Genomic DNA, 12216 nt, shown 5'->3' with positions numbered 1-12216 from the left:
CTGCAAGCCAAAATCTCATATAATGCCCTATAGTCATAAAAATTGCAAACCAACCCCAGTTTTATGTGATTATGTTTCTAAAAATCCGTTTGCACCACTAGAAAAAGTTTCTGCTGCATTTCATGTTGATAATATGGCCGATATACATACGAGGGGATGGATTTTTGACTGTGGGGTAACCGACACTATGACTCCAGAGAAAAATGATTTTGTCGATCTAAGTTGTGAAGTTGATAAATCTTATATTAGAACTGCCAATGGAGAACTGATTACAATTGTTGGATCTGGAACTATTGAGATATCTCCCACTCTTCGTCTCAAGAATTGCCTATATGTTCCTACTTAATCTCAACGGCTAATGTCTATTAGTCATGTCACGAAGGAATTGAACTGCACGCTCCTAATGCACCCAGATTTTTGTATCTTGCAGGATATTCAGACGAGGAGGATTCTTGGGCGTGGCACTGAGAAGCAAGGACTCTACTATGTGGACGAGATAGCTCAACATGGTAGTGCGATGCTGGCTCACGGGTCCACGAAACAAGAAACTTGGCTTTGACACCGAAGACTAGGACACCCCTCCTCGGGTTATTTTAAACTTCTTTTTCCAAACCTTTCTATTCCTGCTGATTTTTCTTATGGAACTTGTGTTTTGGCCAAGAGTCACAGACAGTCTTTTAAACCTACGAATACTCGAATGAATTCCATGTTTTCCTTAGTACATTCTGATGTGTGGGGTCCTGCTCCAATTGTGGGTGGAAATGGTTTTAAATATTTTGTGATATTTGTTGATGATTGCACTAGGATGACGTATGTTTATTGTCTGAAACACAAGTATGAAGTATTTGATAGATTTGCCTCATTTCTCAAACTTATCCAAACACAGTTCCACACTACTATTAAAATTCTTAGATCTAATAATGGAAGGGAATTTGTGAATAATGCCATGACCCAATTCTGCACCTAAAAAGGTGTCATCCACCAAACTTCTTGTCCATATACACCTGAACAAAATGGGGTAGCCGAAAGAAAGAACAGAACGATCCTAGAAATGACCCGAGCCTTGATGATTGAATCCAAAGTCCCGAAATCTTTTTGGCCCGAAGCAGTTGCCACTTCTATCTACCTCATGAACCGACTCCCCACTAAAATCCTTCGGATGAAAACACCTATTGATACCTTGTCCAAAGTTGCCAAAATACCCGATTACCTGAACCTCTCACCAAAAGTCTTCGGCTGTACAGTCTACGTTCATATTCCAAAACATAAAAGAACCAAACTGTCCCCATGTTCAACCAAATGTGTCTTCATGGGTATGGGTTGCACCAGAAAGGCTATCGATGTTTTGATCCCCACACCAAAAAGGTCATCACCACTATGAACTGTAATTTTTTGAAAACCGAATTCTTTTACCAAACCCAACTTAGTAGCCAGGGGGAGAGTGATCCAGGTAGTACTAGTGACTATCTAAGTTGGGTTGTGCCATTGTCAAGCTCTTCGATTTAGGATCCAACAGAACCAGTTGTCACTGCCACCGAGCAGGTCTTGCCGCAAGAGTCATCTCAACCACTTACTCAAGCACCTCCTCCGAAGATATCCTAGGTAACCCCTGACTCAGAATAGTCTTCTGTACCTATTTCTACTGATCCACTTGAAACAACACCTCAAGAGGAGGAGAATGGCATCGATGGAGATGCTGGACGGTATATACTTCCACATCGGAGTACAAGGGGGATACCGCCAAAAAGATATTCCCCTGAGAAGATAGGGAATAAAAGCCGATATGGGGTGGCAAACTTCGTGCAAGGGAATCTATCTAAAATGGCAAGGGCTTTTGCGGCTGCATTATATGAAGAGGAAGAGATCCCACAAACGGCCGAAGATGCAATGAGGCATAAACACTGAAGATAGGCAATGTTTACCGAAATGAAGGCTTTGATGAAGAATAACACGTGGGTGAAGGGCAAGCTGCCTAAAGGGGTCAAAATTGTTGGGTGCAGATGGGTGTTCACAATCAAGAGAAGGCCGAACGGAACGATAGAGAGATATAAAGCTCGACTCGTGGCGAAGGGATATACTCAGACGTATGGTGTCGACTATGCTGAAACATTCTCTCTGTAGCCAAGATCAACACTGTAAGAGTGTTGTTTTCCATTGCCGCTAACAAGAACTGGCCACTTCATCAGTTCGATGTGACTAATGTCTTCCTCCACGGAGACTTTTTTTTTTTTTCAAAAACACCGTCTCGGTGGAGGGTTCGTGGGACCCTCATCCCTTTATATCATCCAAAAAGACATTTACAACCAAAGGCCATGCCCAATAGTGGCATGCTCAAAATCAGAAGGTGAAAGATTACAATTAAAACATTGGCACCGGGCCAATCATAGCAAATCAAGATACTAAGCTAAACACTGAAGAGTATGAAGGGGACAGGCCGTAGTTCCGAGCCTGACACCCGTATACTCTGCACGCATTTACTTTTTCCTCCCATCTCTGTCAATCTTCTTCATCGAGTCTGATGTTTGGGATGCCCTCTTGCTCAAGTCTAATTATTGCTCGAAGAAGCCGTGGGACCGAGTCTTCCTCGACGATATGGAAGCTTCCCACTTCGAGCCCCTTTTTTGCGAGAAATTCTGCTGCTTTGTTGCCTTCTCGGTGGATAAATGAAAAACGGCAACCACCCTCTTGTTGAAGAAGTCTGATCCTCGTCAAAGAGTGTCGGGCTTGTGCTGGACCGAGGGCATCTGAATTGATGAGATTGACCATTTGAATAGAGTCCATCTCAACCCATATTTGTTGCCCGGTCTCCTTGGCCTTGCCCAATCCCTGAGCGACTGCCATGAGTCCTACCTCAAGGTCCGAGTGTGCATTGAGCGAGGTGGAGAACCCCGAAACAAACCTTCCAAACTGGTCGCGGAGAATTCCTCCCCCACTCGCCTGCCTTGTGGTCAGATTGAAGCTGCCGCTAATATTGAGCTTGAGCCATGCGGCATCCGGGGGCCTCCACATAACCGCGATTACCCTTTGGGGTGGGTTCCGGGTTCGGGTCTGCCTCGCCCTCTGGTTGGAGTGATTAATACCGAGCCAGTGCTTCTTGCTGATGCACTCGCTTTCCACCAGCTTTTGAATATGCATTTGCACTTGCCAAACAACACTATATGCTCTGAAACCGACCCCATTGTGTCTGCAGTGGTTTCGTTCAGCCCAAAGGAACCAAAGAATGAGACAGGGAATTACCCGGCTTAGATGTGTCTTCGAGTTTTGTTGGATTCTCTTGCTCCATCTCTCCAATCTGGTTGGGATTGAGTCCTCAAGGTGTAGAGGTTCTGCAACTCCTTCAAACCACTCGTCAAAAAATCTCCACACTCGGACTGCTCCCTCCCCTTTCACAAATAGGTGATGTAAGGTTTCTGAATCCGGATGGTGTAGACAACATTGACATTTTGAGGCCAAACTCATTTTCCTCCATTGGAGTTTTGAGTCCACCGGAATCCTATTCGAGATTAAACGCCACATGAAGATGGACATTGACTTCGATAGGCCCCTGTTCCAGATGTCCCCCAGGACTGGGATGACAAGACCATGTGCCCGGATCTTATCCCATGTCGCGGATAGGGCGAAGTTCCCTGACTTTGATAGGATCCATCTCGGCCGGTCACAGCTCCCCTTGAGGATCGGGGTTGTGAGAATTTCCTCAACCACTTGTCGTGGAATACCGGTTCGGCGTTGAATTCGATTGAGTTTAGCCTGATCCCATTGACCATTGGTCCAGAGATCTGCGACTCTGGTCATGGGATTAGCTCTCGGGTCCGTGCAGATTTCCCTCAATGATTTATCTGCGAGCCAAATGTCGTCCCAGAAGGAAATCTTTCCATCTCCAATCACCCAGCGAATGTTCGGTTGAGCGATAGGCCATGCTCTTGTAAGCCGTCTCCAAGTAGGACTATTTCGACTCGAGGTGAAGGTGGCAAAAGGTGGTCGTTTTTTACAGTATTTGCTGAACATGTGGACCGCCCAAAGGGAGTTTTGTTCTCGAAACCTCCACCACAGTTTGATGTTGAAAGCTCGGAGCACGTCCTCGAATCTCCGAATACCAAGCCCCCCTTCGTCAACGGGGAGGCGAACTTGTTCCCATGCGATCCAATGTGTCCTTTTCCGATCATTGGAGGATCCCCATAAGAAGCGAGCTATTTGTTGTTCTAGAAGATGGAGGGCTCCTTTCGTAGGCTCGATAGCTTGGAATATGTGAACGGGAATAGCCTCAATAGTACTCTTAATAAGAGTGAGTCTCCCACCAAACGAAAGGTGGCGATGTGCCCAACCTGAGATCCTCCTAGAAATTTTATTTCGCAAGAATAAGAACATGTCGGTCCTTTTAGCTCCTTTGTAGATTGGAACACCAAGGTAGAGGAAGGGGAACGTGCCTCTTGTGAAACCTCCTTCCATTTCGATCATTGTTGCCCATTCATCGTGTGCTTCGGTGATATAAAAATTGCTCTTTGAAAGGTTGATCTTCTGACCCGACACAACCGAGTATTCATCTAAGCACTCCTTGAGCCGACGTAGAGGTTCACCCGCCGCTTGGGTAAAAATGAGGATATCATCGGCATATGCGAGGTGGCTCACTTCGGTGCATGCCCGGCATGACTTGTAGACCATCTCTCGTTTGCCCAGAATCAGCTTGTCCAGAGATCTTGACAGATAATCTGCTGCAATAACGAATAATGCATGGGATATGGGATCGCCTTGTCGAAGACCGCGGGTAGACTTGAAGAACCCCGTTGGGATTCCGTTCACGAGGATTGAGAACCAGCATGATCCAACACATCTTTCAATCATACTTAGCCAGGCATCTGGGAAGCCCATACGTTTAAGGATCTTAATCAAAAATGACCATTGAACTCGGTCATATGCTTTCGCCATGTCAAGCTTTAGAGCTACGTTTGGGGCTGGGTTACACCTGTGCAGCTCATGGAACATTTCTTGCGCTAGCAACACGTTGTCATTCAGTAATCTCCCCTTGACGAAGCCACTTTGGTTTGGAGAGATTACGTGTGGCAGTAGCGGGGCAAGTCTAGATGAAAGAATCTTGGTTATAATTTTATTCGAGACATTGCACAAGCTAATTGGCCGGAAGTCTTTCCATGATGTCAGATTGTCCTTCTTTGGGAGCAGCACGATCGAAGTTGCAGTGATGCTCCGAGGGAGGTAAGCACCGCTGAAAAATTGCCCAACTGCTTCAGTCACATCCTGACCAATGATGTCCCAGCAACGGTGGTAAAAAGTGGCTGTAAAGCCATCAGGGCCCGGTGCACTATCTCCCGAGATATCAAAAACCGCACGCTTCACTTCCTCTGCCGACGGACTCCTGATCAATCCATCGTGATTCGTTGTATCCGGGAGCCGCTGTATTCCCCCCAGATCTGGTTCCACAAGCTCCATTGGACCCGGTGCAAAGAGTTCGTGATAGAAGCGAACTGCTGAGCCCCTGACCTCTTCTTCCTCAGTGACGGTTCGGTCCCCCACATTAATACTGTGTATGTGTAGCCTTGCCCGTTTTTGCTTGACCCAGCTTTGGTAGAATTTAGTGTTTCTATCTCCATCCGTAAGCCATCTAATCGATGCCTTTTGCCTCCACAAGTCTTCTTCCATCTTGAGGAGAAGGATGTATTGTGCAATGTGCTGTTGATGTTGGCTCTATTGATGGGGGATGGATCGGTCTCGTAGGCCTCCTGGGCTACTGCAACTTCCTCCTCGGCCTGGCTGAGATTGTTGTGTAAGTTGCCAAAGACCTCCTTGTTCCACTCTTTGAGACTTTTCTTAAGTCTCGAAAGTTTGATTTGGAGGTTAAGTAAGCCGTTGGCTCCCGTTGTTTGATTCCACTCTTTGTTGATTAGTTCTCTGAACCCCGGGTGTCTGATCCACATATTTTGGAAGCGAAACGGTTTTCCCACGGAGATAGGCCTAGTAGACTTACATCTCATCAGTACTGGGCCATGATCCGAGGCCGTCCGGGGCAAGTTAGTCACTCTCGTTGTTTCAAAAACATTAGTCCAAGCCTCACTCACGAGCATCCGGTCCAGTCTTTCAAAAAGCGAATTCTTTGCCCACGTGAATGGGGCTCCGTCAAAGCCCATATCCATCAGATTACAGTCTTCAATCATTTCTGCAAAATCCGTCATTTCTGTCTGCCTATTGGTGTTGCTCCCCTCTCGGTCGCAGGGATGAAGGATTGTGTTAAAATCACCCCCAATCATCCAAGGGCGCCCTGCCGTGTCGCTTGCGATGGCCCTAAGTTTGTCCCAGAGCTGATATCTCTGGGCCCTTGCGCTCTTCGCATAAATCACTGAAATAAACAGAGGCTGTCGAAGATGAGGAGCGGTGAGGAGTCCGTGCAAGATTTGCTCCGAGTCATCAATAATTTCAAAATTAAGGCCACTCCTTACAAATATCCAGATTTTCCCATTGATGTTCACCCCTTTGAACTCCATGCCCAGCAGCCTCGAGTACTTATCCGGGTTGGGTTGTGTGAAGGGTTCCATTATTGCCATGAAGGAAAGATTATGAAGGTTAATTAGTCTTTTGATGACGTTTCGGGTAGCCGTTTTGACGATTCCCCTAACGTTCCAAAACATAATATTGAGAGGCATGATTAACAGATGAGGTTCATACCTGGGCGGTAAGAAGGCCGCTCAGTCGGTTGTGCAGGGTCGCCATCATTCCCTCCATTTTGAGCGGTTGCGAGAGGAGGTTCAGGATTATCATCATCAATACTTCGGGATGCTAGAAAATCCATGCCAGCCACTCCCTCTTCCTCCACGGAGACTTGCCAAAACCTGTATTTACAAAACCCCCTCCTGGGTTTACTCAAGAATTCCAAAATGGTGAAGTATGCCAATTGAAGAAGACACTTTACTGCTTGAAACAGTCTCCACGAGCATGGTTCGGAAGGTTCACTGAAGTAATGAAGAAATGAAGAAATATGGGTACAAGCAGAGCAATTCAGACCACACTCTGTTCCTCAAGAAGAAAGATGGTAAGATCACGTGTCTGATTATAGATGTAGATGACATGATCAGTACAAGAGATGATGAGAAGGAAATTAGCGAGTTGAGAAAGAACTTGCTCAGAGAATTTGAGATGAAGGATTTGGGATTGCTCAAGTACTTTCTGGGAATAGAGGTACTACGGTCAAAAAGGGGAATCTTCATCAACCAAAGGAAGTATATATTAGACCTGTTGGCGGAAATTAGGATGATAGATTGTAAGCCAGCAGACACCCCCATAGTTCAAAATCATGGGCTACAATTGAAGGAAGGAGCAAGACAGACAAATAGGGGAAGATATCAGAGGTTAGTCGGAAAATTGATCTATCTATCTCACACAAGGCCGGACATAGCCTATGCAGTTGGAGTAGTAAGTCAATTCATGCATGCACCTCAAGAAGAGCATTGGGAGGCGGTACTGCGAATAGTTCGATACTTGAAGGGGATAGCCGAACACGGACTTATGTTTGAGAAACATGGTCACATGGAGGTTCATGGTTTCACTGATGCTGATTAGGCCGGCAACCCAAATGACAGAAAATCAACTGCTGGTTATTTTACCTTTGTGGGAGAAAATCTTGTGACATGGAGGAGTAAGAAGTAAAAGGTGATGGCATTGTCCAGTGCAGAGGCAGAATTCTGAGGAATCTAGAGTGGATTGATAGAGATATTGTGGCTAAGGAAGCTTATGACAGAGTTGTTCCTGCGACCTATACAACCATGTAGGTTGTTTTGTGATAACAAGACATCAATCAGTATATCCGAAAATCCGGTTCCACATGATCGAACCAAGCATGTGGAAGTAGATAGGCACTTCATCAAGGAGAACATCGAAGCTAAGGTGGTGGAAATGCCATATGTCAAATCTGAAGATCAATTGGCGGATATTCTGACAAAGGCTGTGAACTCAAAGTCATTCCGAGAAGTATTAGGCAAGTTGAGTATCGGGAATCCCGTTACTTAACTTGAGGGGGAGTGTAGGAAAGAAATCAGGAGTATAATGAGTGATTGATATGAAGATTATTTACCAAAGATAGAACACCTTTAATGTAAATTAGGTTTACCTTTTGTGTATCATTGTGTAGCCTATATAAGTGTATGATCTCTGTACGTTCATAATCAATAGAATCATATCCATACCCGAATTCTACACTATAAAATTCCCAAACTTCAGCCTTCAGTGTTAGAGGATTGCTTCCTATCTCAAATCGTAACTAATCAGGTAGGTGGCAAGGGAGAGCATGGAATTGTACCAAATACAGATTTTTCTCCTACTTCGGAGGTTCCGGGGAAGAAGAAAATAAAGAAGAAAGATGTGAGGTGGATGATTTTTAGTGGAAAACGTATGAAGTGGATTTTTATTTTTTAAATATTAATTAAATCAAAACTACGTCGTTTTAGTGCATTGCCAAGTTTTAGTTGCCACATCAACTTCAATTTTATCATTTGGGGAAAATCAAAAAGTTCAAAGTTCATGCATTTATATTAAAAATATATAGTTTGGGGAAAATTTCAAAAAATATTGAAAGTTGATGTATTTATAGGCAAATAACCGTTTTAGATTTATTATCACCCTTTTAAAAAAAACAATTAAATTGATCTAGCTACAAACTTAATCAAATAATGGATATAAATGATTTTAAATTGGAGAAATAAATTAAATTAAAAAAAGTCCAGATAATGTGATTGGATTTGAATAGTAAATCAATATTAATTGTCATTAATTTATTGAGCCAATTTAGTTAAGCATTATTCTATTAGAATAAGGCATATCCAAATCTACTTGGGTCCTTTACCAAATTTATTAAATAAGTAATCCCTCTGTTTCATAGTAATTGAGACATTTCTTTCCGGTACGCAATTTAAGAAACATGTGTGTAATGTATTAAATAAAAAGATACTAATAAAGTAGGAGAGAGGGAGAAGTATGAGTGGAAAAATGTGTCATTTTTTACTAAAAAAATGAAATGACTCTACTACTATGGAATGCGAAAATGGAAAGATGAATCTACTATTATGGAACGGAGGGAGGGAGTACTATTTAAATTTGGAAGTGGGGGATGTCACTGCAGCTAGTCCGCAATCCGTGGGTTGGCCCAAATAGACCGCAAAATTTATAGGGTTATGGTTAAAAATTTATAGCCTGCTAAAATTATAATCCGATTAGCCAGCATTCAGAATAAGACTAACCAAAAACCCGATAAAATTTCTGTTTGTTTGACTCCTAATTGATAGTTTATTAATTTATTTTTATATAATAAAAATAACCTTCAATTATGAAGTGTTAATATACAATTAAATTTTATTAATAAGTAGATAAATAAATTACTATAAACTTCAATTTCATTAAAAATATATTTAAATTTCTAAATATACTTTAAAATTTCTCAAAATATGTTTAAGTTTTATTTTATTTATACAAATCATAAAATTAGTAGGCATATAGTATCTTAAATTCATCATAATTAAATGTCTTACATCCTATAAGTATAACTAATTTTTATCATTATGTATTGGATTGATTATGTTAATTTTATTAATAGTAACCCAAATAGTCCGGTGGGCTAGCCCGAACCCGAACCTTTAGGTTAATGGTTGAAATTTTATAACTGGATAAAAATACAACCCGACGAGCCCGCACCAGATTGACCCGCAACCTGAGCAGGGTTGGCCTAAAAACCGCTGGGTTGACCCGATTGACATCCCTACGTGGAAGGTTGTGCATGTGCACATGCGGGACGAGTCCCATCACCTCAGCCTCTCCGATGGTACGCGGCCCGAACCTCCCCCCCCCCCCCACCCACAACACACACCCCTGTCGACCCCTAACCCCGGTGTGGGTGATTGGGTGCACATATTAGAAATGACTAGCAATTTGGGGTTGATTGGTTACTCTCGAATCGTACATTTATTAAACAGATATACTGAGATAATGATAAAGATTCAATAAATAACGAATAATTTTATTTTATTTTGTAATCTTGAGTTGGGTTTATGATGAAATTAATCAGAATAACCTTAAAAAGCCACAAAGTTAACCTCGTAGTACTAAACAATTACTACTATAAATGGAGATGCAAGTGAAGATCTCATATACTCATCTGGCCAACAAAAATTGACACTGAAGGCCTATCTATAGAAACATTTTTTCACAATATTTTCTTGAAAATCCAATCGAGATCAACCTCGTTGATTCCTTTTCCCCAGAATCGAATTTGCTGATCACATATTAGATTCCTCACCACAAAACATATTTCTTTGTAAGTTCAATCACATTCTCTCTTTCACACATACACCAACTCACAAAAGATTATAGTGTATGAAATCTTAGACTTTAGATTAATCTTTTTCGTTTGTTATTTTCAGATTTTCTATATATTGGATTGTCCCAGTTAGAAAAGTGAGGTTTAAGAAGAAGAAGATATGTTTTCTATCCCAAGTTTCTATGAACTCGGGACTTGTTCGGATTCATACGATGTTGTCGGAATGTTGAATTCCCCGACAAACTCCGACAATCCAAACCTCAGCCCAAGATCCATGGCCGAAGCCAAAGCCGTTGCAGCCAGCATCAGCCACAAGGAAGCCGAGCGCCGCCGCCGCAAGCGCATTAACGGCCACATCGCCACCCTCAAATCCATCCTCCCCAATGCCATCAAGGTACAATTAAAATTAAAAAAAATTATTTATCTGTCCCACTGAAATTTCCTTTTTTGTAATTTATGGAAATCTTTTCACTTTCTATTGTACTTTATTATTCCGTTATATTATTTCAACTAATTTTTATTATTATTTTCTCTTACTTTATCAATTATGTATATTGTAGACGGACAAAGCCTCACTGCTGGGAGAAGCCGTGCGGCGCGTGAAGGAGCTGAAGAAGACGGCGGCGGCTCAGGAGGATTACCCGAGCGAGGCGGACGAGCTGAAGCTGTCGCAATGCGAGAGCACGGGGCTGGTAAAGGCGGCATTGTCGTGCGACGACAGGCCGGAGATAATCGTGGACATGATACAAGCGCTGAAGGCGGCGGAGGCGAAGGTGGTGAGGGCGGAGATGGCGACGGTGGGGGGGCGGACGAAGAGCGTGCTCTGGGTGAGGGTGGGGGCCCAAAACGACGCCGGATTAGGGGGCTTGAGGAGGGCGCTGAAAATGGTCATGGACAAGTCGACGAGTTCGGAGCAGTCTTTGCCGGGGAGCAAACGCCCACGTTACTATCATTTGTGAAGTTTTGTTCCTTTTTCGAAGGGACCACGGCTTCGAAATGTTGCTATCATGGATTTGAACCAACATCCTATTCCTATACAAAACAACTCTGCTTTCTCTATTTTTTTTTTTTTGAATTAGAATAATATTAGTAGTGATTTTGTTTTTGAATTATGTTAATCGTGTGTAATTAATTACTACTATATAGTATAGACATATGACATCTATTTATGGAAATTGATTCTGTGATAATGAGATTCCTTGATTCATTGCTGGGGATTTTTTGGATACTATCTGGGATTGTTATGAGTACCTTGTTTGTATGTACATTGCATGTTTTGGTGAAATAGAATGGGCCATGAATCTTTATGTGTGTTTTGTATTTTTTGGTGAAAATTAATGCATTGCAATGATAAATTGATCATACGCGATTCTAAACTTTAATGTGATTGATGTTTCATCACTACAGAATATTCGGGTAGTTAACATATTTAGTGGTGTATAAGAGAGCATTAATTCGATGTTATTTTAATCAATTTAATTAATACCACGTGTGATCATAATTGTGAATAAGGTGGCTGCGCCGCTTTCAAAGCACCGACTACTGACTTGCATTTGCTTATCCGGTTGAAAATTGGGCTCAAAAGAATTGCAGCCCACATTTGTGGGCTGGTGTTTACGGCTCTTGCTTTTCACATTTATTATTTTAATTGCAGTCAAATAAAGAACACAAATAATATATTTTAATTTGTGATAATTGACCACACTGAATTGGACAAAACTCACCGAACCAAAATCTTAATTTTAGATATGTGAAGATCATAATATTTTATGAAATGGATGAGATAATATTCGATCAATATATTAATTAACGTCAAATATAACATTCCGTGAACATATTCTTTTATAATGGAATATACATCCACAATCTTAATAATTTATACTACAATATACTCCCTCCATCCCAAA

The 12216-nt window shown here is 42.2% G+C and overlaps 1 protein-coding gene across 1 annotated transcript; it reads left to right on the top strand.

Moving 5' to 3' along the window:
• Window positions 1–10161: 10161 nt before the first annotated feature.
• Window positions 10162–11362, top strand: LOC121774007 (transcription factor bHLH30-like). Its single transcript, XM_042170926.1, has 3 exons — window positions 10162–10306; window positions 10413–10703; window positions 10870–11362. Exons 2-3 carry the CDS (start codon window positions 10470–10472, stop codon window positions 11266–11268), a joined length of 633 nt encoding a protein of 210 aa, XP_042026860.1. The 5' UTR covers window positions 10162–10306; window positions 10413–10469; the 3' UTR covers window positions 11269–11362.
• Window positions 11363–12216: the final 854 nt, after the last annotated feature.

This window comes from Salvia splendens, chromosome 17 (genome assembly GCF_004379255.2).
Source record: "Salvia splendens isolate huo1 chromosome 17, SspV2, whole genome shotgun sequence".
Classification (NCBI taxonomy): domain Eukaryota; kingdom Viridiplantae; phylum Streptophyta; class Magnoliopsida; order Lamiales; family Lamiaceae; genus Salvia; species Salvia splendens.
This window is presented reverse-complemented; position numbering and strand designations above follow the sequence as displayed.

Excerpts from the sequence above, each read along its gene's own strand:
- LOC121774007 (XM_042170926.1), top strand. The coding sequence starts at position 10,470 with ATGTTTTCTATCCCAAGTTTCTATGAACTCGGGACTTGTTCGGATTCA. Across the intron at positions 10,704-10,869 it reads TCCTCCCCAATGCCATCAAG|ACGGACAAAGCCTCACTGCT; the intron begins GTACAATTAAAA and ends TGTATATTGTAG.